The 27,581-nt window shown below is 41.9% G+C and overlaps 2 protein-coding genes across 15 annotated transcripts in view; one reads left to right on the top strand and one right to left on the bottom strand.

The window, feature by feature from the left end:
• Positions 1 to 12,390, top strand: part of RALBP1 (ralA binding protein 1) — a 33,538-nt gene extending 21,148 nt beyond the window's left edge. The window contains exons 1-10 of one of the 3 annotated variants that reach the window (XM_048289434.1): positions 2,782 to 2,882; positions 3,158 to 3,252; positions 3,516 to 3,974; positions 5,773 to 6,122; positions 7,552 to 7,713; positions 8,180 to 8,311; positions 8,821 to 8,928; positions 9,682 to 9,803; positions 10,211 to 10,334; positions 10,572 to 12,390. In XM_048289434.1, coding sequence (XP_048145391.1) covers positions 3,234 to 3,252; positions 3,516 to 3,974; positions 5,773 to 6,122; positions 7,552 to 7,713; positions 8,180 to 8,311; positions 8,821 to 8,928; positions 9,682 to 9,803; positions 10,211 to 10,334; positions 10,572 to 10,835 — 1,740 coding nt within the window. In that variant the 5' untranslated portion in view covers positions 2,782 to 2,882; positions 3,158 to 3,233 and the 3' untranslated portion in view covers positions 10,836 to 12,390. Of the gene's footprint in view, positions 1 to 2,781; positions 2,929 to 3,157; positions 3,253 to 3,515; positions 3,975 to 5,772; positions 6,123 to 7,551; positions 7,714 to 8,179; positions 8,312 to 8,820; positions 8,929 to 9,681; positions 9,804 to 10,210; positions 10,335 to 10,571 lie in introns of those variants that run through there. The other 2 variants (XM_048289435.1, XM_048289432.1) reach the window with 2 other exon arrangements.
• A 6,274-nt stretch (positions 12,391 to 18,664) lies between these two features.
• Positions 18,665 to 27,581, bottom strand: part of PPP4R1 (protein phosphatase 4 regulatory subunit 1) — a 65,523-nt gene continuing 56,606 nt past the window's right edge. For all 12 annotated transcript variants that reach the window (XM_048289246.1, XM_048289254.1, XM_048289249.1 and 9 more), the window contains 8 exons: positions 27,107 to 27,202; positions 25,598 to 25,783; positions 23,939 to 24,100; positions 23,234 to 23,334; positions 22,733 to 22,853; positions 22,498 to 22,632; positions 21,412 to 21,553; positions 18,665 to 19,757 (listed from right to left, as the gene is read on the bottom strand). In XM_048289246.1, coding sequence (XP_048145203.1) covers positions 19,594 to 19,757; positions 21,412 to 21,553; positions 22,498 to 22,632; positions 22,733 to 22,853; positions 23,234 to 23,334; positions 23,939 to 24,100; positions 25,598 to 25,783; positions 27,107 to 27,202 — 1,107 coding nt within the window. In that variant the 3' untranslated portion in view covers positions 18,665 to 19,593. The remainder of the gene's footprint in view (positions 19,758 to 21,411; positions 21,554 to 22,497; positions 22,633 to 22,732; positions 22,854 to 23,233; positions 23,335 to 23,938; positions 24,101 to 25,597; positions 25,784 to 27,106; positions 27,203 to 27,581) is intronic.

Here is a 27,581-nt window from a genome sequence, read left to right as displayed (position 1 = left end):
ATTTATCTAGCAAAGCACCATTTGCAGATAGTTTTAAAGTCTGCCTTTCAATGCCAGTGATTATTTTAAATCAGAATAAAGTAAGACAAATTTCTTATTTCAGCTTCATTTGCTCTGCTGGCACAGTGCTACAGAGTAATCTGAATGCAGAATTTGTTTGGGAGTGCTGTGCTCACATCAGTGAGTCAAATGAATACTGAAGACAAACTGATCTAATTGAAAGTTGGATAGTGAGTGTTGGTAATGTCTGTAAGGTAGAAGTTTCTGTTGATAATAAAAATGCATCTTGTGGGCAAGGAGAGGAAGTAGAAGCCATTTACCCAAGTTCATTGTGCATTCATGTGTCTTAGTTTTATTTAGAAGTGCTGTACAATCTGATGGCAATCCCTCTGACAGATTGGCATTAGGTAACTAATGCTTGCATTGCACTTCAGTCATATTTGACCTACTAATTCTTTCATATGTAAAAGCCATCCATGTTTTCTTTCAGTGAATTAATTACAGATGCTGCAGATTTCCCTTGGGAAATCAGTTGTAGAGTTATAAATTACTTAAAAACCCATCAGAGACCTGATGGACAAAATGTCTCCTGCAGTAGGTTTGATAAATGGCAGTTCTGCATAATGCCACCCTTGGAGTTAACAATAAATACTATGGCATGACTTCATGGCTTTGCTGTGAGAATGCAGGAGAAGTATTCCCAAGTATGCAGACTGATAGAAACAGTGGCCTCGCTGCATGACAAAGATTATAAGTCTGTAAACTAGATTTTTCCAGAGTAACACAGGAAAATTCTTCTATTATTATTATTTTTATAAGGGTTTTTCATAATTCTCAGTAAGATAAGGGCTATACTTGAAGCATTACGTTTAAAGTAACTGCAATAAAGGCATGCTTATGGAAGGAAGGTCTAACAAAAGGAACTGGTAGATTATACTGTGTCATTATGCTGGTGAAATTGGAGTATTTATTACAGTAGTACTGTTCTCATATAGATGGAGGAAAATGTCACTGACAAAGAGTGATGGGGAAATGGGGACTATTAGTACTGGAAGTCTTGAGGAGACAGTGAACAGAAATACCAGTTTACTAAACCCTAGATAATACTCTTTCCATATTGAAAATTACCTGATTTGTCAAGCACTTTTGGAAGTTTTTCTTCTGTGTAAATTTAAGTTGTTTATATTTCAGTATATTGTATCACTGGTGAAAGGGATACAGCAATTTTATAACCAAAAATATAGTAAAGAAAATCAGGCTATTCTTGAGAGACATGCAAACCCTCTCTTGGTATGAACCCTCTCTGTGTGATTCTGTATTAGTATATATTTCTAAACTTTGTCAACTTATGTTACTGAGACAAATTTTAAAAGGCTGGGTTTGTATTAAACTTGCTCCTTCATGTCTTCTCGTGAATTCAAGAAATACCAGTTTCAGTAATGTTCTCTTGCTGGCGTTACAGTGCCACAGATCTAGGAAAGCACTGGGGCTTGTGTTGCAGTGTGGAGTGTTGGGACATGTGAGCAGGGCTCTGTTGGTGGCACCGACCTTCCAGCTTGGGTCCCAGTGCTGACACTTCCTGGTGTGCATGTGGGAACCCCATGCTGTGTGACGGGGAGCTGTCACAACTACCCAGCAGGAAAGACTGAGGGCACATTGTTCTGAGCTCTGTCTGGGAAAGATCTGGCTAATTTGGAAATTACATCTCTGAATTCTGTCTTGAACCTTAGTGCTGGCCCTGTCTCTTTCTCATAAAACACAGTGGAGATGTGTGCTCCTCCTTTGTCCTGTAGCTGGTGCATCTGCAGTTCCTTCTGTTCCAGAGTGAGATTTGAATCCTTGGTTTATGCACTGCAGGTTTCCTTACCCATTTCTGGGTTTACTTTACAAAAACTAGTAAATGACATAGCCAGTAGGCAGGGAGGAGGAGACCTGGCTGCTGGTTGTCCTCTAGTTAATGTTTGCATTTTTATATTAAAATCCACTAGGACAGGAACAGCTAAACAGTCTTTTTCAGTCTTCTATGAAAGTGTGTGGCTGGCAGTCCTAGGGAAGAGTCCCAGCTGCAAAGGCTGAGCTGATCCAACAATTGTAATTATTTTATGATAGTTCCATGCTTATTACATTTCTTATATTTGTTTGACTGTTAAAAGCTATCTTCTACAGAGCAGTCAAGGCTTCAAATTAGAGACAGTTCTTGTATGTGCTGAAATAATGCTGAGAAGCTCTGCAGTCTGGTATAGTTCAGAATTGGAAGGATAAAAGATGGAATGTTCCCTGATTCTTCTGCAGATTTTTCACTTGGAAAAAATTATAGCCTATAGTCTCGTGCATGATGTGCTCTCATATTATCTAAGGGGGCAATTTTCATTTACCCAAAAGTATTCAGGCAGCAAGAGCACTCGACTGTCAGTGCTGCCTCACACAAGCAGAGGCTCTGCATGTAGGTAGTGAAGGAGCCTCAAAGGGTCTGTTACAATAGGGGCTTACTGCCCACTGCCTTGGGGGACCTGGCTGGTGCAGGTGGCATGTCAGATGTCACCTTTGTTGACCAGGTTTCAGCCTTACCTTTCTTATATGGGGTACTGTCTCTGTAAATTTAGAATTGGTGGACTTGGAAGTTGTGTTGGATTGTATGTTGCTGGGTTTGTTTGTGGGTTGTTTTTTTGTTGGTGTGTTGGTTGGGGTTTTTTTGTAATCCACCTTTAAAGACTTTTGTGTTCTTGCCTGAAGGTGAGGCAGGGCTGGCTGCAGGGGCGTAGTGACTTAAAAGCACCCAGTGCATGTTTTAGACGGCACTTGGACTTTTGCTGCTGGAACAATGTGCTCAGCCCAGGGACTCCCATGTGCTTTTTAAGGCAAATCTGCACCTTCATGGGCAGGTATTGTGCTAGTGTTACTGGAATTGTGTCCTTCATCTAGTGAAAAGTTAAGCGTGCTAGTGCTTTTTTGGTTTTAGTTTGGGGTGGATTTTTTTGTATTTTATTTGAGGCTGAAACTTTAATAACTTCATACTTGTCTTTAAACTCATAGTATTCTGGAAGAGGATTGGGGCTTTAAGTGGCTGGAGTTTAGTTTGTTGTTAATTGAAATTTGTTAGACTTTTGTGTATGCAGTAGATGATCCTTAACAGCAACTCTTATACTGTTGATTACAGGAACATAGAGAAGTTGCCAGACAGTTGTTTTTATTTTGCATTTCCTTGACTATTAGATGGGAATCTAGCCCATAAGATGGACATTGCCATTATGAGTAAGTATATAAACTATTCATTGTTTAGATGGTTCAGGAGATCTGTGGCTTATCTTTGATGTAATTATGCAACTTGATTTAATCCTTGTCCACTCGAGTGTATAACAACTTAAAAAAAACCTTCTGAGGAGCCAGACAGGCACTGTTTTTAAATTTGTGTTGCTTCTTCTCTCTCCTCCTTACGTGCAACTTCTTGTTGTTGCTGTCTGGAAAGTAAACAGACTTACAGCTGTCCCCTTCCCTTTTCCTGCTTTGCCCAACAGCGGAAGGTTATGCTGCGTTTCAAGAGGACAGTTCTGGTGATGAAGCTGAAAGTCCTTCCAAGTTGAAGCGGTCCAAGGGAATACATGTCTTCAAGAAACCCAGCTTTTCCAAAAAGAAGGAAAAGGATTTTAAAATAAAAGAGAAGCCCAAAGATGAAAAACACAAGGAAGAAAAACATAAGGAAGACAAACACAAAGAGAAAAAGTCAAAAGACTTAACTGCAGCAGATGTTGTAAAACAGTGGAAAGAGAAGAAGAAAAAGAAAAAGCCAATTCAAGAGACAGAGATACCTCAAGTGGATGTTCCAAGTCACAGACCCGTGTTTGGCATTCCTTTGTCTGATGCAGTAGACAGGACCATGATGTATGATGGCATCCGCCTGCCAGCAGTTTTCCGTGAATGTATAGATTACGTAGAGAAGTATGGCATGAAATGTGAAGGCATCTACAGAGTTTCAGGTACTCTGGGCACACTGACATGCACACAGGTTCCTAAGGTCTTTACTTGCAATTTTCTTATTATTTTATCACTTCCAACATCTTGATACTCTGTTTATAGCTCCATTAATTATCCAAAAGGTAATCAGATAGCCAAACTTAAGCAAACATGTAGGTCTGAAGTACAAGAAAAATTGGTAATGTGGTGGTGCTGCTTAATGGCAGTAAAAACACACCTGTTTAGGCCTTTTGTCATGAGATGGTAGCAATGAATAAAACATGTTAGTATGGCCAACTTGACTTCTTTTCTTCTGCTTTAAAAATACAGTGGTAGCTGATTTCAAAAGCAAAGATGAGCTATAACCATTTTATTGCTCATGTTTCCAACTAAGTTGCTTTTTCCAGTTACTCCCATTGTGTATTTTTTTTCTTGAAAGCTTTTCTTTCAGCAAATTTGCTAATAAGCAGAAAATGCAAGTTTTACTGTTTAAGCTTAGCAAGAGTAGCGAATTAACTGTGGTAGTTGTGTAATACCAGCTTACATAAGTGAAACCTCAGTTTTAGTCACGTTAGACAAAACAGTCCCTTTATTTGTGAGCTGCACCAGAAATGCAGCTCATGTAAGTAATTCTGTGGGTACATTGGAGGGGACAAGAACAAGCGAGGAAAGGAATTTCAGGAAAAGCATTTTGAATCAAGTTACCCAGCACTGTAAACCAGTAATTAAATGATTCTAAAGGCTTCATTAGCTGTCTTCATGCTGTCCATCTGCATGGTGTTTGGTAGGCGTGTAGAAATACCGCAGCACCTTAAGCAGTTGCCTCATCCTGCCTAGTGAAACATTTTGGTTGCTTCTTTTTTCAGACACGATGTGTTGGGAATTTTCACAGGTGTGTTTTCCTTAAATAACTTCTGCTGTGGCCTTTGTAGGTGTTCTCCAGTGCAACAGCTCCCTCTTGTGCGTGTAGGATTGTTTAAATTGAGAGCTTCAGAGAGAGCATTGCCATGGCTTAGCAGCCTGCAGCTGTTGTGATGGCTCATTTTGGCCATGAAACTGAGCATGTTTTCCTGGCATTTTCCAGGGGCTGAGTGTGCCCAGTTGTGCTTACAGAGTATGAGCCAAGCCAGGGCTGTGCACCAAGTTGGTGTAACCCAAGTGGATGTTTGAGCTGCAAGAATGAAATTTCCCCAAGTTTAGGAAGATTGGAATGTCACTGAGTTACACTAACACCTTGTAGAAAATCTTGGCTGGCTTGAATAATTACATGAACACACTTTTTTTCATGCGGTGCCTCAAACTGACAATCCTGTGTGAGATTCCTCTGCTGAGGAGGGCCAGCTGGAAATCTGGAAACTAAAAAGTGTGGGGTTTGTTTTGACAAAGGAAAGCTGCTATAGGTAGCTTGTTGCACAGTATCTGAACTAATAACATATTTGCTGCTTGGCTTAGGGATGGATAATTGAACTGCCAGAAAGAAGCTTAATGCAAATACTCAATTGATGTTAAGTTCCCCAACCTTTCCTCACGCTATTTTATGTTCCTTGATGAAAGGGAATGCTGGCACCAGTTCTGATTCAGGGCTCTGTCAGTGCTGTGGTTTTGCTTCATAGGAGTAATCAGTGCTTTTAGAACTAGTGATCATGTAATTTTGAGTCACGATTTTCACTTTGTTACATGTGGAAAACTTTTAAAAGGTGTTTCTCAATTAGCTTAAATTGCAAGGAGAAATGAAATAAATGCATCTCAAAAAAAAAAAAAGTTTAAATTTAGACATTTACAGTCGAAATTTCTCTTAATTCTTGATCTAACTATTTTAAGGAATAAAATCAAAAGTTGACGAGCTGAAGGCAGCCTATGATCGTGAAGAATCTCCAAACCTGGAAGAATATGAGCCCAATACAGTGGCCAGCTTGCTCAAACAGTACCTGCGGGAACTGCCTGAAAATCTGCTTACCAAAGAGCTCATGCCCCGCTTTGAAGACGCTTGTGGAAAGAGCACAGAAGCTGAGAAAGTTCAGGAGTGCCAGAGGCTGCTGAAGGAGCTGCCAGAGTGTAACCATCTCCTGATTTCTTGGCTGATTGTGCATATGGACCATGTTATTGCAAAGGAACTGGAAACAAAAATGAACATCCAGAATATTTCTATAGTGCTCAGCCCTACTGTCCAGGTATGTGCACCATGCAGCATGCTTAGAGCAGAACTGCAGCCCAAGAAAGACTTCTTTGTAGGAATCCTTTCGCAGGTGGGAATTGGGTATTGTCTGATACAGTTTAGCTAAATCACAGCTCCTCTTTATGCCTCAGGAACCCGAAATGCTGGGAAAGGGGAACAAAAGGCTTTCTGCATGTGGGCTTGCATACTGTGGGTCTGATATTTGGGTTATTATCAGAGTGTCACAAAGACTGCTGCCTTTCAATTCTATCATGAACAGAAGTAATTTAATGTTGAATTTGTTCAATAATTCATGCAGATACACAGTTTCTGTGCTCTTTTGATTCTGTAATAATTTAGTGAAGATACTGTTGCTTAATTTTAATATCAAGCTAATGAACCCTGTCCTGCACATACATCTTCCTGGTGCTGTAGTGACTTAGGTAAAATGGCTTTGGTGTCTGCAGCCAGATGGCTGGAGAATAACAACTGACTTGGTTTTCCAGTAAGATTTTGTGGTTTCTGGATTGCTTGATTCCTTAATAGACATCTTGGAAATATTTAATTAAATACAGCTCAGAGTTAGTCCTGTGCATGATGAAAACATGGCAATTATTGTGTGTGGGTCTTCTAGAGCAAACCCCACAAGTTAGAGAAGCCTGAATTTATAATTAAGAGTCCAGGTGGAGGCCCAGTAGCAAAAGGGCCGGGTGTTATTCATGGCTCTTTTGCTGTGCCAGACACCTCTCAAGCTAGGAAAAGAAGTAACAATTAGGGTAAAACAGTGCAGGCCCAATCATGTTTTGTTGGTAACTAGATGTTAGCAATTGAAGTGCAGGTAGTGACAGAACTCTAATATTTGTTTCAGGATAATTTTTAAAATTTTAATGGAAGATAGAGTATCAAAATAAATATACTTGCTTCTGTCTCTGTTTCAAACAAGGAATATAGTGAAAGATGCTTTCATACTACTTTTTTCTACTATGTTATCTGAGAGGGAAGCTGTAGAGAATACTTTGAGGTTGGAGGAGGGGAGAGAGAAGGTATAGCCAGCCACCAGGCATAACACAGTAGGGTTGGTGTTCCCTCTTACTAACTACTTTTACCTGAGTACAAAGAGATTTAATGCATTTCTGCATCTACCAGTGATGGAAATAATTCTGGTAGGTTAAGAGGTGTGAAGATGCTGAGTTCAGTATGAAAATGCCTCGGATGCACAGGTAAGAGAGACAGGGAAGTGATTCCTTGAGGCCAGCAGTGCATTGTTCAAAGTAAAGACAATTTTTAATGCAGATTTTAATCTCTAAAGACAAACTGGAATGACTGTGGCTCTCAGAAAGGTGTACTAAAGGCTGCTGTTTCTGGAGAAGAACACTGTCCTTTACAGATAAGGATGATGTGAATGAATCATCTTAACCAATATCCTGTCTCCCCATCCTTTGCAGATCAGCAACCGTGTCCTGTATGTGTTTTTTACACATGTTCAAGAGTTCTTTGGGAATGTGACCCTCAAGCAGGTGACAAAACCTCTTCGCTGGTCAAATATGGCAACAATGCCAGCACTTCCAGAAACTCAAGAGAGCATCAAAGAAGAAATCAGGCGACAGGTTGGCAATTACTTGAGTGTTTTTCTGTTTATCTTTGCCCTGGCTTTTATACATTCAGTAGTAAATTCTCCTAAATTTGTAACATACTCTTTAATTCCATTGCAATTATCCTGTCAGTGGAGACCACTGGGAAGATCTCGATGATTTCCTTTCCTTTTTCATGTGTGGAAAGTTGTTACAGTCTTGTGCTCATAGCTGCATCATCCATGTAGTGCTTTGCTATGTAGGTTAGTACTTTTGTAGTGGGAGGAAGGTCAGGAGAGCACATTAGGGAGGGTGGTTTCTTCAGTGCTGCTCTTCAGCTGGCTCTGGATCCGTGCTGGGTGTGTGTTAACACTTGTTCATGGACACGTCAAGGTTTGAAAACCAGAACTCCCAGCCTGTTGCTACAAAGCCGAAAAGATCTTCCTTTTCAATCTGCCCTGGTACAATATAATAAAGACAATTTCTTTGGAAATCTTTTTAGGAGTTCCTTCTGAACTGTTTACACAGAGACTTGCAGGCAGGGATAAAAGACTTGTCCAAAGAAGAGAGACTCTGGGAGGTGCAAAGAATCTTAACAGCTCTTAAGAGGAAACTAAGAGAAGCTAAGAGACAGGTGGGTAACATTTCTGTTTATTGGTCAGGCATCTAAATCATGGATCCCTAATTCGTAACAGTGCAGAGGCATCCAGTTAGATCAAACCACCTTTCAGTCTTCTTTGCTGCAGATTTTCTCATCTTAACTGTACATGCCTGATGAGCAATTGTGTTTTCTGCTTAGCTGGCTTTCGCTAGGGACAGGGAGATCTTCACAGCTGTTCACAAAAAAAAGTGTGTGTGATGAAAAACTTAGAGTTTGCCAGGGCATGTGCTCACTTAAAACACTGAGTCCTGGACTACCAAGAGGAATTACTGGAAGACTCGAGGTTAACAAACTTGGAAAGTGTTTTTAAAACTATTTTTATGTCCCACAGATGGGACAGACCATGCTCAAAATTTGCATGTTGGACAACTGTGATGGTGGTTCTAAATTTGGAAAATAATACATTCAAAAAAATCTTTTTTAGAATAAATACAGTGACCAGGGAAGCTGTCCTTTTAAATGTTGTTTTCTTTCTCTGGCAGGAGTGTGAAACAAAGATTGCACAAGAAATTGCTAGCCTTTCAAAGGAGGATGTCTCCAAAGAAGAAATGAACGAGAACGAAGAAGTTATAAACATTCTGCTTGCACAGGTAGCTGGCAGGCACTTACCTTTTGCCTGATGGTATTTTGTATTTCAGATCTATTGAACACTCCTTTGTCCCTTCTAATGCAGTGAGGACATTGCAGGCTCAGAGGGGTCTCTGTCCATTAAAACACAAGGTTTTGTTTTAATGGACAATGAAGCAGGGAAGGAATGCTGACTGCAGGAGAGAGCCCAGAGCTGAGGACACTCTCGTTAACAGCAGGAAGGAGACACTGTGAAAGAAAAAAGTGGCCTTTGTTGTTCATGTACTTAGAAAGCAGCACTTCCCTATGTAGCCAGGTTCAGGACTGTTAACTGCTTTCCTGCTGATCAAAGGAAAAAAGGCAACTATTTTGGCTTTTTTGCCTTCTCTTGCTTCCCCCAGTAGCTTTAATCTTCTCTCCTCTGTATTTTCCTCCTTATATTCATTTTCAAAGCCATATAATTCAGTTTTTCTGGTTATTTTACTGGTTGGCCGGAGCTTTCCCCTGTGATTTAAGGAAAGGCAGCCAAACATGCCAGGATTTGGTGTGTCATCTCCACAACTATTCAGTATGGCGATTATCTTGAGGATTCAGAACAGACAGTGTTGGGTTTGAACTTTTTGTTTGCTTTGAGGTTGTGATGGATCAGAGTTCAAAGCAGACATGCTAACCACTGCCACTGAAAGTATTTCAGAGAACAGCATCATCTCATACTTACTGTATGTTCCTGTAGGAAATAAAGTCAAGGCTTTAAGTGAACTAACTGATCATTGCAGGAGAACGAGATTTTAACAGAGCAAGAAGAGCTGCTGGCCATGGAGCAGTTTCTGCGGAGACAGATCGCCTCCGAGAAGGAAGAAATAGATCGGCTCCGAGCAGAAATAGCTGAAATACAAAGGTAAAGGGGACATTCACAGCACAGCCCTGCCAGGACAGCACGCTGGGATTAAAAGTACAAATATGCTTTGCTGAAAGAATACTCTAAACCACATTTAAAAGCTCACCCAGTGAACATCAGAGTTGAAAGCCACTTGTTTTTATTGAAGTCTCGACAAATTTGAATCTTTCAGGATATTTTCTGTTGTTTTAACAATGGAATTATGATCTAAAGGAAACTTGACCCCGTGCACTAGAAAAATCCCCCTAGGAAATCACTGCTTTATTAAATTAAGCTTTGAAAGGAAAGTCTGATTTTGCTTTCTAAACCATTGGCAGATGATTGCAGGGATGCAAGTTAACTCCCTTACTTACCACAGTTCTGGCAGACTCAAAGTGTTTAAAGAGGAATTTGTCCTTGTCTTTCAGTCGCCAGCAGCACGGCCGGAGTGAAACCGAGGAATACTCTTCCGAGAGTGAAAGTGAGAGTGAGGATGAGGAGGAGCTGCAGGTCATCCTGGAGGATTTGCAGAGACAGAATGAGGAACTGGAGGTAAGATTTGGTTCTTAGCATTCCCTGGTTCTCTCCCATGGTGCCTACTTGATGGCACAGGTGCAGACTGGTTGTGTGCATCAGTGTTGCCCAGGCTTGTGACCCACACACTCTGGTTTTAAATCTCTGCTGTGTGCAAGTCCCTGTTGCTGTCCGGGCCAGCAGTGCTAAACACCCCCAAGCTACAGCACTGCTGTGTCAGAGGGAGCCCTGACATTTGTTTCCCCTCCTTAAAAGATCAAGAACAATCACCTGAACCAAGCGATTCACGAGGAGCGTGAGGCCATCATCGAGCTGCGGGTGCAGCTCCGCCTGCTGCAGCGTGCGAAATCCGAGCAGCAGGGGCAGGAGGACGAGGAGCCGGAAAAGCGCGGGGGCGTTTCTCAGCAGCAGAGAGACACTGTCCTGGAGACAAAAGCAGCCAAAGAGCAGCCAAAAGCAAGCAAGGAGCAGCAAGTCAAGCCATCGCCAAGTAAAGACAGGAAAGAAACTCCAATTTGATCTGGCTCCTTGGCTATGCATAAAATCAACTGAACTGTGCAAATTACTGTAATTTGAGTCAAACTGCACAAATTAGTGGTGGCTGTGTACATTCTGTAAAGAAACTTTTCTTTTAAGCCCTGGAGACTTTTGTCTCTAATAGTTGTGGCTTCTACTCATCCGACTCAGGTGAGTTTGGAGAGGCCAGAGAGTTTTCCAGTTAGTATCAGATTATTTCAAGACTGGTTTCCTTCAGGTGATTTAAAGTAATTCAGTAACAAGTTTTATTTCAAACCAAAATCATTATTTACATTCACTGGAGCAGAATTGGGAGATCTCATTTTCAGTAAACAAACAAAACCCACCCACACTTACTAATAATTTGCCTTGTGGATCTGTTCATCCTCATTCACCATTATTTCTGCTTATTAACCTAGTCACTTCTTGCTTGTGCCTTTGATACCTTTCTGATGCAGATTATATACAAGGGAGCTTTAAATTTATTCTGGGTTGGCTGAAATGGTGGGAGACTGTGGGGTATCGTGTTTACCTGACATGCCCTTAAGCTTCATTTCTGTTCTGAGATGTACTGAGTAAGTGTAAAAACTTGAGAGATGTTATTTATGTCCCCATATGGTGGAAATGTCCATGTCCTTTAGCAGTGTAGGTAACGCATTGACTCATCATTAACCACCCTCATCACACCTGTCTGAGACAGGCCCTGTTCACACTGCTGCCATGTAGCCAAGAGCTTTGTCTGCATCCGTTTTAAATGTTTCCATCTCTTGGAGAAAGCCACTGCTTGTAGGCAGGGATGGGAATGGTTATGTCCTTAGGATGTATCTGCCTCACCAAGCAATACAGCATTTCCCCCTGCACCAATGCCAGTCACTTGTGATTCCAAATGAGCCCGAAGAACGATGCCAAGGGGAGGCACCAGGGGGTCAGCAATAGCTTTTTTTTTGTTGGTATTTAACAAACCAACCACCACCGCCTGGGACTTGGTTTTGGGTTGGCTGTTTTTAATGCTCCTACCCTTCAAAATCCTCCAGCCACACTGGCATTTAAGGGCCCTTTAATGTTTCGGATACACTCATGAGACTCACCCCTCAATCCATATATAGACAGAAACTCCACAGAGTGCATATAGGCTATCTTATTTTTTAATCTGGATATTTATTTTCAGCACCTGTTGGATGTGGTTGTATTCTTTATCTATTGCACTGTTGTGAATCATTGGCCATGATTTGATTTTTGTACAAATAATGCTTTGATATGTTATAGAAAAAAACAGCATAGTATTTTTTTAAAATTTGGAAAAAAGTTTATAAACACAGAAAATGTGATCAGATTAAAAATGTAAACTAAAGCATTCTCCCTTGCCTTCGTTACATACATTTTATATTTGCTGGCAATATTTAAACTTTTTGTTTGTTTGTTTAATTCACACTAATTCCTATTGAATTGTCATGAATTTTTCTAATGTTCTTCAGACAAATCTCTTAATATTGGTTAACTTTTATTTTGTTAGGATTGTATTTATCAAGCAAATAAATTCAACAGCCATTTGAAAGTAGCTTCTCCTTCATCTGTTTCATAATGCAAATCACGGTTACTCTTCTTGGGGGGGTGGTGCCTGCAGCTGAGGAGTTTCTATGACAAATGACTGGAAGTGCATCACCCCTGAGGTCTGAAATGGAGGTGGAACTGCTGCCCCTGCAGCAGCTCAGCTCCTGAACCAGAAACTTGGTGTCAAAGCACCTGAGAGATGGTTCTTTGAATTGTGCTGTGCCTCAGCCCTGCCCAGGCAGGTGGGGCTGGAGCAGGGCACCTGCTCTTCTTCCTCAGAGGGGTGTGACTGCCCCAAGCACGGAAGCAGCTTCCTCACCCCAATGCCTGCAGTGAAAAAGCCACAGAGCAGCAGCCATTTGAAAGCCTGCATGTGGCAGTTGTGAATCATGAGCCAAAAAAGCCAAAGCTAATTTCAAATAAATTGGAAAGTAATTACAGCACAATAATCTGAGTGTGCTGTTCAGATCACATTATAAACTGCCTTATCAATCCACAGGGCCACAGAACAAAATCTGAGCAGCCTGGCCACCTGCATGAAGCACATACCTGTCCTGAAGGAGCAGGTTATCTAAATCAAAGCATTGTTTCAGCTGACTTAAAATAAGCCTCTTCCCAACACCTTAGAGCCTCTGTGTGCCAAGTGCAGCAGCAGAATCTCTGTCAAACCCTTTGGACAAAATACCAGACTGAATTACATTTACTGAAAAGAGGGAAGAACAGGCCCACAACGTTAATTCCAGTGTTCTGGACTTGTATTTGTGAGGGTGATTGGCCTCTTGGCTTCCTTCTTGAAAGTCTGAGTATTTCCACTAGAAGTGGCACAGGGTGATGGGACCAGTGACAAGGACACACCTTGTTTGTTTTGACAGCCCTTTCTAAGACAGGCATGGAACAGATCTGGTCCCATCAGTCAGTCAAGAAGGCCAAGGGATCAGGAAGCACCATATGAACAAATCACTGGGATTCATGTGCCAGTGTGAGCCAGGACACAAATGGGGGGTTTGCCAGCAGCAGGTTAACTTGCATCTAACTGAAATCATGACAGCTTTCATACCCACTGAAATACTGCAGCTGTACTTGGAAGAGCCTCAGACAGCTGGCACACCAAGCAGGATTTTTCCCTCTTAGTAACTCTTTTTACCCTGAAAAACGGCAGCCTGAAGTGAACTGGTATTGTCTGACCGGCTGAAAAGGAGTGGAATTATTCCATTTACTGAAAGATAAGAAAAAAATAAACAATGAGCAGTACTGCCCTCAGATCACATCCCCACCACAAGTCTAAAAACATTAGCTCGTGTCCAAGGCCTTGCAGGTTTCCTGGGCTCTGTGGTGTCCACACAGGTTTCCAGTGCTGGCTCAGCTTCACTCTAACTGGAGCAGAAGCCACCTGTGCTGGTGTGACTGTAGAAGGTTCCCTGCCCAGTGCAGTGAGGTACGTAAAGCCCTGATGTGTAACACGGGGAACCTTCACCATGGACATAAAGGACTGCTGTACAGGAGGTTGGTTTCCACCTCTAGTCACCATGCCTACACTAGCACTGGGGGGATTCATTTTTATCTCTGTCCCCTCAGTTTAATGAGCCAAGTAGTAATTTTTAAAATCTATGTACTGAAGCCAAGAATTTGACACTTGACCATGTAAAGCTGATTTCTTTCAATTAAAAATAATAGGTAACAATTAAAACATCAACCTGAACCTCAACCAAAAAGGTCTGACCAAGCTTCATCTGTCAAGGTTTTCATTTCTCAGCAAGCAGCTCTTACTCCCAATGCTTCATCTGCACAGGGAAAAATGCCTCATCCAGACCAAACATGGCCTATATCCAACTGCACAAGTTCTCCACAGTGTCCTTTAAAACACTCCAAAGGCAGAAGCCACAGCACCGTGCCCTGTGCCAGAGCGTGGCTGTCGGTCCTTCCTGCCCCTGGGAGACCAGGCACAACCTCAGACCCAGCCCTCGGCAGCTGCCCCACCCTCTCAGGGCGGTGGATATCCACAGCACCCGTCAGGACCGGCCCCTCCCGGGGCACTCTGCCTCTGGCTCAGCATTGGCACTGTCACTGCTGACACAAAGGACGTGCTGCCACGTTTCCCGTGCAGTTTCTCCTGTTGCTGCCTTAGCAGCGTGAGCAAGGTCTGCCAAAGGATTACACTGCACAAACACATGATTTTAACCGGACAGCCCCACTCCCACGCCCTGGAAGAACTGCCCATCCGAACCACAAGAGTTCTCAGTACGGTCACAAGGGATGCAGCGAGACCACTGGAGGCAGACCAACCACTGAAACTGGGCTACTCAGCACAGGCCTCCCCCTTCCCAAATCCCTCTTGTCTCTGAACACCCTTGTCCAGGAGAGGAACCACAGCTGATCCCTGTCTTGGAGGGGGAAGGGAGCCTTGAGCATGTCTGTCCTTGTTCATCTACAGCTCAGCAGAGCACCATGGAAGTTTGCAATCCAAGCATTTTGATTTGAGAGATGGGAATACTGCATCCCAGATTTCTGCACCAAGGACCACCACTTGCTGACACACAGGAGATTTACCTGGGAGTGCCAATGAGCTCCTGTTGCTGCACACTCCCACTACGGAGAGCCACTGCCTGGTGTTATCCCAGTGCAGGGCCTTGAGGAAGATGGGGGTAGGACATTTCTGCTGACAGCACTGCCTGTAGGAAACAATGTCAGGCACAAAGATGCAGAAGGTGACTGGAAAAAAACTGAAAAAAAAACCCCCAAACCCCTCAATCAAGAAGCCAGAAGAAGAAACCATGAGATCAATGATCAGTACAAGAGAAATGGCCTAGCTCCCATTTGTGCCTTTGTTGGCACCTTACTCAAACTGAGTTTATTTGGGTTTTTCTTACATGGCAAACCCAGATAAACTAAAAAATACTTGAAATTCCTTTTGATGTTCAAACAGTGCATCTGTCCTCCTCTCAGCCTTGTTAAAAAACATGCAGAGAAGTGTGCTCAGTACCTTCACTTGTCACAGTCACGATCCCAAAGCACCTACAGGTAATCCTTTAAAGCATTTCCCACACAGAGACATTACTACACGGCTGCAGAAATGGGTCACGGAATTTCAAGCAGACAATGATCAGAGATCTGTAAGATGTTTAAACATTTGGTTATTTATCTCTGCTAAGTGACAGGGTATTTTAATCAGCTAGATGTAGTCCAACCTCAACAGCAACTGAACCCTGAAATAATCCCATTAACTTGGGCTCTTTATTTATTTTTCCGATCTAAATAAAATGTTAATTAAAACTAACAGGCAGAATCTGAAGGCACTCGGGCAGGGGGAGGTGATGCACATTTTAAATGAGCTTTTCTGTCATACTTTCATATTTTAAGGCAGTCTACCAGTATGTCATAAGTCTGCACATAAAGAAATGATTAATCACTTTAAATATCCTTTCCATGCTGGCAGACACAAGGAAGACAAGCCCTTCCCATCAGCATCAGGGAGGAGAGAATAAGTGGAATACAGAACCAGCTTTTGCCTGCCTCAGACTCCTCTTCCCATCCTACACAACAGAAGGGTCCCGGGGCTGAAACCAGGTCAGAAAACAAGAGCTGTACCAGCTTCCCCAGGAAAGAACAAGGAACCAACAGGAGACTTTGCCAGCAGGAGGGAACTCCATCAGAGCGCCTGAGCCATGGGACAGACTTTGCCCCCTGCTCCTCCACTACCAATTCCAATGAGCCACCTCTGCAGCCTGACCTCTGGCAGTGCAGGGACAAGGGGACAAGCACTAACAAGGCTCTAACAAGTACCCTGCTGTTGTGCTGTCCTAATGAACCCACGGGGCGAGGAACTTGTGCAGCAGCCATCTGGGACATTCAGAGCAGTAAAGTTTCCAAGCCATGCACATGTCTTAGTAATAAACAAACCCCCCCTCTACAGGGTTCCAGACGTTTGCCAGTTTTATTGGCATGAAATCTGCAGGGAAGTGTGGCGAGGAAACAGCCCCACCCAATCCTGATGGGTCCCTGGGGAGGAACAAGTGAAGGGAGAGAACCTGCTGTGGAAAACAGCAAGTGGGAGTAAGGCAGTGCTGCAACCAGGACATGGGAATAAAAGGGATTTCCTGTGAAGAATTCTTATGAAGAAGGTGCAAGATGGAAATGGAAAACAATGAAAATTGCCTGTGAAGAACCAATCTGGTAATTCTGCCAAGGAAGTGGAGGTAGACTGGTGATACAGCTTTTGAAAACCATGGACCAACAGGTGACAATTTACCTCCCTTTCTGCTCAGGAAATCCTGACCAAAAGAGAAATGAACTGAGGTACAGAGCTCAAATTTTTCCTCAGGCAAAGCACACAGGGGGTAATTCAGCAGGATCTCTGGCAGCATCCCCAGACACTGCCCCACAGCAGAAACAGCTCCGTTTAGCACCACTCAGAACAAGGATGCACATTTCCACAAACTCCATATCCTTAGGGACATGATGAAGACTGAATTATTGACACTGCTAACACTGCTGGCATGAGAAAATCCCCCACCAGAGTTCAGCAATAGAGTCCACATCCCTCAGGCTGTAGATCAAATGCTCTTGGGAAATGCTGAGAACAGAGCAAGTCTTTCCCTTCCCCTTTACTTCTTGGGAATGATTAAATGAAGCAGAAAAGACGGGGATGGATCCATCACACACTGGGTGGAGGAAAAAGGAGAAAGCCGTTTCTCCTCTTTACTGAAGAGGATCTTTAATTGTCACATGTCAGGGGAATTCAGGCACTCTGAAACTCAAAACACTCAAGTCTTCCTTAGGAAAAGCCTCAAACTCTCCCTCAAATTTGCAGGCCTGCACCACTACTGCATTAATAAAGCAACCAGAAGTTGTGTCTCATTTTTCAACATAGAGGTGTTTTACCTTTAAACAACTAGAAAATACCTAAAGGGATCAGATATGATCTTTCATTTCACCAGACTGGTGGAAGAGTACATGAATACAGTGATGGAATTAGATTGGGCCATGTTAATTCCAGACTCCAAACACTGGCATAAAAAGCCCCAATACTCCTCCAGTGAATACTGTGCTCCATTCACAGTCAAGAGGATGACCTGAAGCATCCTCTGGTCTCAACAGAGAGCTGGTCCTGTTCACATCAGGAGCTGCACACATGCTCCAACTATAATTCAACTGTCATTACACTCAGGCAAAAAACAGATGGAAGGGATTTCTGTTCTCTGAACAAAATGCAGGAATCAACTGGACTTCAATGCATATTGCTAAAATGGGAATCATCTGGTCTGGGAGAAGATGAGTCATTTTCAGGTGCTCTGCTTATGGCAGCATGGAGAGCTGCTTTGCTCCCTGCTTCCACACAGCCTGCTGCCAATCCACAGCGCTGTCACCCTGACTAGTCCTCCAGAGATTTTGCCAATTTTGAAAAGAAAAAGGGACATGCATGGAAAAATATATAACAAAAAATAGAAACATATATATATTATTTTTAAAATCCACACCAAAAAAAGCAGATGGAAAACACACACCTACAAAAAGTCATAAATCAATCAATCAATCCCACAAAAATCCTCAAGCCTAAAAGAAAAAAAACCCTGCAATTTAAAAAATCAAATCTACCCCTAAAAACCCCAGACACACCACACTTCAAGGCAGAGAGAGATGACTCTGTATCTTAACCACCTCCATGGCCGTACAAAAGCAGGCTCTGGGGAGTAAATAACAACTTTCTGTTTACAAGAGAAGAAAGTGCAGAATAATCTATTTTCCCCAAAAACAGGAGGTGAAAAAAAGGTATCTGCCTAAGGCTCAACTGCTACAGCATCAGGTACCTGACTGGTAAGTGAAAACGTTCTGCTAAAATACATCAAAGATAAGCTACCACAACCATTTCTGCTTCCTCAGGGAAAAAAGGCTTCACACACTTTGGGTTCCGCAGGCTGGAAGAAAGGTGATTTAAGGAAGTTGTCCCTGGAAGACACAGAAGGAGATAATGGATCAGTAATTTTAAATGAGAGGAAAGGAAAGCAGTCAATGGACTGCAGGCAGGTTAAAGGCAGTTTGAACTCAAGAGTTTTCTGTAAATCTGACTGAGGTGGATATTCAGACTTACTTCCAGCCAAGATGCCATTTCACATTTGCTGGAGTAACAGATTCCCAAGCAAAAGGGCCACGTGGAAGAATCCAGCAAAACCTCAACTACATGGTCAAAGTACATCTCAAAATGCAGAATTCTTTATAATCATTAAGCAAACCCACTGCCCCTGAAACAGCCACCCAAGTGTAGAGAACTGAAAGAAAAAGTCCACTTTAATTTCAAACTTATTTTTTTAATGTCTCAAAAAGGTCACAAGATTTCTTTCAATCTTATTAATAAATTTTATTTGGACAAGTAGAGAACAACTTGTATCACAACAGCTTTTAAACAACATGATTAAAGACTGCAGCACTCCAAGGAGGCTCTCAGATATGTACAGTATATGAAGAAAAAAGTTGCACCTTCAGAGCCGATCATGATCAAGTTAAAAATACCTGACTTAAAGTACATGTGCTAATAAATTTCCTTTAGGTCATGACCAGCATGAAAATAATTAGGACACAGGTACTCAGCAAAGTTTTCTGCTAATGGGTACAGCAATATGCTGCATTTAAGGATTAAAATCAGATTCTAGTTTAGTGTTAGCACTGAGCCCTTAAGAGAAATCCCAATTTCTACTTTTCCCCATTTACAAACATCAAAGCTATTCCCACTTAAGGGTGTGCCCAGCTGCACACAAATCAAGTCCTTGACTGACAAAAACTTGAGCACTAATACTGGAGGTCTCAGTCCCGGTACAAACTCTCCTCTTGGCCATCCCGCCTATCAGCTGCTACAGAAAACACCTGCTAAGTTAACTCCTCAGGAGAAACAATGCAGGTCTCTGGAAATCACCACATCCTTTCTGCAATGAAAATGATCTGCCAATTCAAGTTTCATTTGTTCAGGAAGACAGAAGATTTAAGGCTTCGGTGGCAAAAATAATTCTCTGAGCAGTGTTTTTCTAAAGTCAAGCTGACACAGGTATGCTTACTTTTCCTTGACTTAAAATCCCTGGTTATCAGGTTTAGCTAACATCCACCTGTTAAATCTGGCAAGAAATCCCTCCTTCCAAAGAGGTTGTTCTAAATCAACCATTTTAGAAGCATTTGAGGATGGTTTGTTTAATTTTTTTGTTTTAATTATAGCAACATTCAGAACTTAGTAAGTTGATGAAGCAGTGCTCATGGCGTCATCCGCAATTTTGGTACTGGCAGGGTGGATGCTCGCAAAGTACTTGACGTCACTGTCACCATCCATTTGAAGAGCCATAATCGTTTGTTCCACAGCTTCTTGGTGAGAGTTGGCAGAATTCAGGAAATACTCTGTAAGAGAAAATGCACAAAACTTACGGGAGGAAAGGACAGCAGATACTTCAATGCCAACCTCAGCATACCCTGTGAGATCCAAAATTTCAGAGGACAGTGTACACTTACAATCCGACTGGAATATCAGAGCAGGCACACAGGACACTTCCAAATATATCTACGAATTCACCTTAAAAAAACATCATTCCATGTTTCAGAGCACAGTTGCTCTAAAGATGCTGTTCAAGTATAGGATTTCTATAGCCCTTCAGTATAAAAGGGTGACAAATTCCATGGCCAAAGAGGAAGGAAAGGCCTGGAAGCGATTCCAGATGAGAGTGCTTGTATTTGTGGCAGAGGAAAGATACCATCTACCCATGGCCATGCCACTCTATTTCATTCCATTTTTGGCCAGCCTTCCCAAATAGTTATCAAATGATAGAGCTAAGATAACACGAAATAAGAGTGGAAGAAGTTCCAATATTCAGACAGTTTTAATGAACTATGGAACACAAGGTGCATAAAAGCAGTGTAACTACAAATGGCTCACAGGAAGGTTAGTTGAGATCTGAGGTTTAAAAACTCCTGAACTGATTTTTTACATCAGCCTTTCCCAGTCTATCCACCCTCCCTAATCATACACAGAACTCCTCTGAAGCAGGGACTACCTGTGCCATAAGCTTACATAGTGGCAATGCAGAATGGAGGCGCACCATTCGCGTGGGGGACACAAAAACACCGATGCCACTTGAGAGCAGGAAGAACAGTGACATCCTTGGCACAGTTAACAGAGGATAAATCACTGCCCATCAGCTGATCCATCTCAACTGTCTCCATATGCTTCCTCAGAGTCAGCATGCACAAGGCAGCGCCCGGTGCTCACTGTGTTGGCATCCTTGGTGTTGTCCAGCATTTGGGACATTTTGCACTTTTCTACAGCAGTCCTCAAGCCAGTGTATGGTGTTGAGAGTGGAAGTGACCAGAAATGGATGAAGTATTCCAAGTGTGGACACTCTGCTGTTTTACAAAATAGCCTAATACTTCTAATGCTGTTTTCCTTTGGACTCTGAGCACTGCTGACACCTCTGGCACCTGCAATGCACCGGGGATGCTTTCCTAAGCACAGTGTGCAATTTGAGAGTTCCATGTCTTATTTCCCTAAAGAGAATCCACAGAAACTTTCTTCCCACTGCTACCATAAAATATAAACCCCTAACAACAGCCACCTCTTCTCCCCCAGTGAGAAAACAAATGGTGGTTTGTATTTGTGTATTTTTTTTCCTTTCTTACTCTTATTACACAGAACATCAACAACTTTTTTTTTTTTAAACTAAATAAAGGGCACTGTTGAACAACTTCACAGTTGCTAGTTGCTCACTTGTGCTTTCCCATGACACCTCTACAAAGTAGCTCACTCATGGAAAATGACACCAAAAGAACAGGCTGGCATATGAGCAACAACTCATATCCTGAGCATCACACAGGAGCAAGTCGGATACCACAAGAGGGGTCATGGCTTTATGTCAGCCATGGCAATATCTCACACTGAGGAGACTGTAAAAGCAGCAGCCCATGTCTGATCCTGTTTCTTCTTTCCCAGCTGAATTTAGGAAAACTGAGGGACAAAAACCCCCCCTGCAGTCAGGCCATTGCAACTCCTTCTGCCACTAACCTTTCTCTAAAAGGGTTTGCTTCAATGTTTTTGCGAGCAGGACTCGAACATTTGGAACCTTGTCAGATGCCAAGTGGAGTAAGTGTGGCAACAGATGCTCAGCAAACTGGTCCATGGGCAGGCAGTCATCTTCAATGATAGTCTGGCAAGAACACAGAGGCAATTTCATTAGATTTCAGCACAGGGAAGATGGAATCCCAACACATAATCAGAGCTAACAGATCTTACTACCTTCATAGCTAGACAGCAGGTACTATCCACAAAGTTTTAAAATACAGTACAGAACTTTCTAGCACAAACCCAGACACAATGAAGCAAACTAGAATTGAGGAAATTCAGGCTCAGTTAGAAACCCACTTATTTTGTATGAAATCTTTTTTCCTTTTTAAATCAGTGTACCACTTGAAAACAGGAGAGAAAAGTAGACCTTTACAATCCTTCTCACAATTAATTTAGTCTTTGTTTAAACTAGATACTATATTAAGACAAAAATGGTTCATGTCAATGAACACCTCTTATACCCAAAGATGTTTCTCTAAATAAGCTCAAAGCTCACATTTCTCCAAACACTTCCAAGAGCTGCCCACCTGGGCAGCAGCCATGGTGGCTCCCAGTCTGCATCTCTACTACAGCCTCCAAATGTGACCACTTCCTTGGGATCCCAGCTAGTTTCAGCTCCTGTTTGTTTTGTTGACCAAGCTGCACAAGCTGGCTAAAGAGGTACAGGCAGCACCTACTGATTGATTTCTAAAGATTTATTACATAAATCTCACTTCATGCTGAGCAACAAAGCAGCTCCACAACTCAGAGATTATTTTGCTGCCCTTGTGCTCTACATTCAGTATCAGATTTGATGACCTGGTGCTAACATGCTGAGCTAAAGATGCAGTCAAGCTCATCTATGGAGAAACAGAGAAAAAAGCAGCCATGAAACTATTCCCTTGGAAACAAAGCTCTCAAATATTCACCAACATAATGTCAATAGACAGCTGAAGAGTTCCAGTCCCCTTAATTGTGATCACCACCACCCCCCAAAGAAAAAAAAGAACAACAAAACAAAAGAATATAAATGAAAAGACATTTCACCTGGCAAATAAAGACAAAAGTCTGCCGACCAGACCACTTGTGGCATCTGCAGAACTTTTCAACAAGTTCATTCATGAGGTCTACCACAAAGGTTGGTGTGGAAGCCATGTACAGCTTTTTTACCATTTCACTAACCTTGAGGAAACGAGAAGAAAAAAACCAGTAAATACAAATATTACTCCTGCCCACAAACACGCCCAAGTCTGACACCCGCCATTTCTTTAGATTGCTTTACCAGCTTGTAGGAAATCCAGCGGACAGAGGACACTTTGTCTGCACAGAGGCTGAAAGCAATAGGGCGCAGGTAGTCGTAGATGTCCCTGGCACTGTACAGGTCTAGAAGCAAGATCAGCTGCCTACAAGATGGAAGAAGAACCAAAGAGAGTACATCACAATAAGAAAAAAGGCAGCTTAACTGAGTATCATCATTTATATACCAACACTTTTCAAATATGAAGTATGGCCATAATGAAGTTACTGGGAAGCAAAATCTTCTATTTTTCAGTGCCATCAGCTTGACTATGGGTCACTTGCAAATATTAAGATGCCACTTATTCACAATAATGACAATACAGCTCCTGGGAACTTTTAAGCAAGGACAACATGTGGAGGAGGATAAGGGCCATCTATTAATCAAAAATTAAATTAAGAATATCACTATAAAACATCTATTACATGATTTTCACATTTTTAAATATCCATAACAATAAAAATAATAATTCAGAAAACCACATACTCAGCCAGCTCAGCACGGAAACGCCAGTTCCTGCTGTTATCAGTCACCAGGAATTCCTGAAGCTGATAAAGATACTCTCGTCTTTTGTCAACATGAAGAAGCTGTAACAGTAAATACAAACTTACACAAAGAACTACAGGCTACAATTACCAGACAGAATAAGAGCTTTAAATACAACTAACCAAACACTCTCTTTTATTTAAAAATACTTAAATCTTTAGCAACAGTGTTGCTTTCCTGGGCTAAACCCCGTAATGCTTAAAGCTGTAAAACCACGAGGCACTACTGAAAGGAAAATGTGACTGAGTCTCTCCTTTTACTCTAGGAAAGGAAGCGTAAACAGTAAAGGCAGTTTTAGGATTTGTGTCTTTCAGTTCCAGAAACAGCAGCTAGAAACAGCAGCTACAAAGAAACTTCTACAGAAATTTGACAATTAAGTTATGTAGGCAGATTAGAGCCATCAAAAAAAAAAAAAAAAAAAAAATCATTCACTGCCATCTCGATGCTGAATAAACATGAACAAAGCTCTTCAGAGAAAAAGAAGTATTAGCAACACAGATCTCCTGCAACATATATTCTAGTATTCAACAGGCATCTGCAGAGATTCCCACAGAGTTCCATGGGGGTTATGTAAAAAGCAGGTGCATACAAAGAAATGAAGCAAAATCTGTAACTACACTTGATCAGAGCTGAACACAGACACACCTTCAGGAAGTCGTGCAAGTGCTTAAGCACACCTATCCTCACTTCATCTAGGTCCTTCAAAAAGCCATTGAAGACAGGAACTAAATCTCCAGCTGTAAGCTGGTCTCCAAGGATGACAGCAAGTTCATGTATAGAAAATGCCAGTGTCCGCCGAACCTTCCACTGCAACATAAATAAATCAAAGTTACTGATCTGAAGTGCTCCAGTTGAACTTGAGGGTCGGTATCCAAGCTGGACTCCCAGCAAATTCCACTACTTACAAACATCTGTAACAGTGTCTCGTGTAACAACTGAAAATTACACTGGAAATTTAAAATGAAAAAAAAAAGAAAAGGAAACTGGAAGAGAAGACAAACGACAAGGTATCATTTCTTCCCCCTGAATATCAAGGAACTATTCAAATACAAGTCATCAAAATATTTTAGTTTTCCAGGTGTCAGGAAGGAAAATAGTATTCCTGACATCAGTGCTCATGCACACAGTACTTTTTGCTTTAAATTCTTTAGCATTAATTAGGTTCATGCTACTATTCTCTCATTCTGTTTTTAAAATTCAATGAGTAAGCTATATATCCCACAGTATTTCAGCTGGGATATTTTAGCTTCTGTAATAGGTGAAGTTTCTTCCACACTTAATGCCCAGCAGCCCAAGGACCAGTGGAGCTCTCAGACACCCTAAACTGAGGGCACATTGTTTAATTCAAGTAATTATTTCAAGTAAGTCTTTTAAAAATAAAATAGTATCTATTCTTTAGCCAGCACTTTCCAGTTAGCATGGGCACTGTTCTTTTGCCCTGGTTGGTGATCCAATCTTAATTCAGATTAGACTAGTGATAAATTTTGGACACTTCTGAACACAGGGTAATTTGTTTTTACTTATGTTTTGAATTTATTAGCTGGCTGTTTTTAATGGCTGCAAGGGAGTCTGGAAAACATGAGCAATAGCCATGTATAAAATTACTCACTATGTATCACTGAGAACTGCTGCTCTGACAGAGCAAGCAGCAAGTTCAAGAGAGGTGAAGCAGTCTGAAGATTTTTAAAAAAATAAAAAGAGCATCTCCAAAAAAGGAAAGAAAGGAGGACTGGGAAACAACTGTAAACCAACAGCAAAACACAGAAAGCCACCTCCTTACCACCTGACAACAAGGAAAATGCTGCTATTTCCAGTATTTGTTTTTAAAGCAGCAGTGCTGCTGCGTGGTGATAGCGATGTTATTCCTGTATGACTAACTCGATGTGGCACCAAGGCCTGGTGTGAGGCTGACTCACTGAGCTCCAGACAAGCCTGCAGGGGCATGTCTGCTCACACAGCAGCACAGCCCAGATTCTCAGACCTACAAGACTCCCAGACACTGCCGTAAGATCTCAAGCAAGCAGAGGAAATCAGAGACTTCTCCTCATTTTCCTACTGGAGACCCATCTCCCACTCTAACCAGCCCATTTCCTTACTACCTGAGCACCATACCCCCCCCCCCCCCCCACTTCCTCTGAGACAACAATTGCACTTTAAGTCCTTATGGAGTAACACCAGCAATGGAAAGCTCTGTGTAAAAAGCAGAGCAGCCCAACATCCAGTAAACAAGAGAAATCACCACAGAGGTTGCCATTAGTATTTGTCACATCACAGAATTTCAGACTGCTCACTGCTTGGGCTCACCTGCATGTCAGATGCCAGAGTCTCGTAGGTGTCTTTCAAACAGTGCCAGTTCTGCCTGCCCAAGGTCAGTGCCACGCCGGGCAGGCTGTAGGCGCAGTGCTTGGCAATCTCAGTGTCCACTGTTTGTGCGCGGGACGGATCAGTCATGGATAAATACTGATCCAGCAAGGCTTGAGGTACAACATCCTGCAGCAAGAGAAGGGCAGAGCATCCACACCATTTTCAATTACTCCTCATAAGGCTCACTATAATTCCAGGGCACTCTGTAAGGGAAAATACCCCACTTTTTTCCCCTGCAACTACAGAATACTATTTAATTACAGCGTCTTAGTAAGAGCACAAGGATTTTGTATCTCCTAAGTTCCACCAAAAGATTCCAAAGAAACAAAAACATGACTGTGGGCTATTTGAAAATATACAGACCAACATAATAGAGGAGCAAGCGGACCAGTCTTCTTAGGGAGCCCAGGAAATGGCAAGACTGCATTCTACCTTTCTGCAAACATTCAGGTCATGCCTTGGGCAAACTGGCCATTTTATGTCATCCATAAAGATAGGCAGAACAGCAAATGATGAAACTTTCTCAAAAAAACCTTTCCTAATTCTCTCAAAATCTTGGGAAGGTGGAGAGAAGAGAACTAAATTAAAATGCCTTGGGGAGGCAGGGAAGGGGAGGGAGCAGAGTACAGTGTGTTCAATATTGCTTCCAAACTCCCTGAATAGCCAACAGGGAGGAAAAGGCTTCTCCAGAGACAAAGAGCTCTCCTGTGAAGGCCAATCCTTCTGTTCACTGAGAAACTAAAGCATCTGAACCAAAATTTTGTGAAAACCTCTTTGTGTTGACTTCACTACTGCCTTTGTTTCAGCTGTGTCAGGGACTGACTCTATTAAGGGGCACACAAGAGCATTTTCCTAACACAGCTGCCGAACAGCTCCACTGACAAGAACAAGAGAGGGATTGAGGTTCCCACTCAAGGAATCACACTGATGCATGGTGCCAATGTAATACTAAACTATGGAATTACAGAACTATTCTGAAACGTTTGATTCCTTTTAGAAAAAATACCAGAGGCAGTTCCAGTTTAATGAAACACTTTCACAACTGTTCTGCAAAAAGCTATCAAGGAGTGGGGGTGGTTCCTCTCTAAACATGCAATAAAAAAAAAATCCTGTTTCCTCAATAACCTAATTCCCATTACGGCATGCTTTCCCCATAGAAAACTAAACCAAATGAAACAGAGCCTGAAGATCTTTAACAACTGTTATCTCATGTCAAAAAAATATTGTCATCTCTCATGCATAAATGTAACAGAAGCAACTGCTAAATGAACCCATTATCTCTGGAAACAAGGAATATTTTAAACCTACTTAATTAAGAGGTATTTAATAGAAATTATATCATGTCAGAAATGACTGAATGAAAAAGGGGATAAAGGAAATCCCCACACACATAAAAAAAATTTCACTTATCTGATACATATAAGAAAACCAGAAGTCACTGTCATTTACCTGTACTTTGGATTTTCTTTCTTCTTCAGGGCTGAAACTACTGTTGGTACTCAAATCTGAATCATTATGAATATAGTGAAGTCTAGAATCCATACTCTGTGAAAAAAAGAAAATAAAAGGTCACACAAAACACACTCTAAGATTAAACACAGAAGAAATGCCAGCATCAAGAAGTGCTGTCCTCACCTCGGAGTCTATTTCTTAGATTAAAGGAATACCATGTTCTAATATCAAATACAATTTTGCTGCAGCCCAAAATCAAAAGGTATGCAAGATAAATCTGCTTTCAATTTGAAACAGAAGCTCCTCTTACTCTGCGCTCCATTTTGGTTCTTATGGAATGAAAATCACAGGAGAAGAGTACCTTTGAGATTGCATTAAGGAAAATATAAGTAACATGTGGGTCACATTACTTCTCCCCTGAATGGAAAATGAGAAAACACCTGTAGCTGATTTTGCTGGATTTGCTGCTTTG

The sequence above is a fragment of the Corvus hawaiiensis genome, chromosome 30 (genome assembly GCF_020740725.1).
Source record: "Corvus hawaiiensis isolate bCorHaw1 chromosome 30, bCorHaw1.pri.cur, whole genome shotgun sequence".
NCBI classification, from domain to species: Eukaryota; Metazoa; Chordata; class Aves; order Passeriformes; family Corvidae; genus Corvus; species Corvus hawaiiensis.
This window is presented reverse-complemented; position numbering and strand designations above follow the sequence as displayed.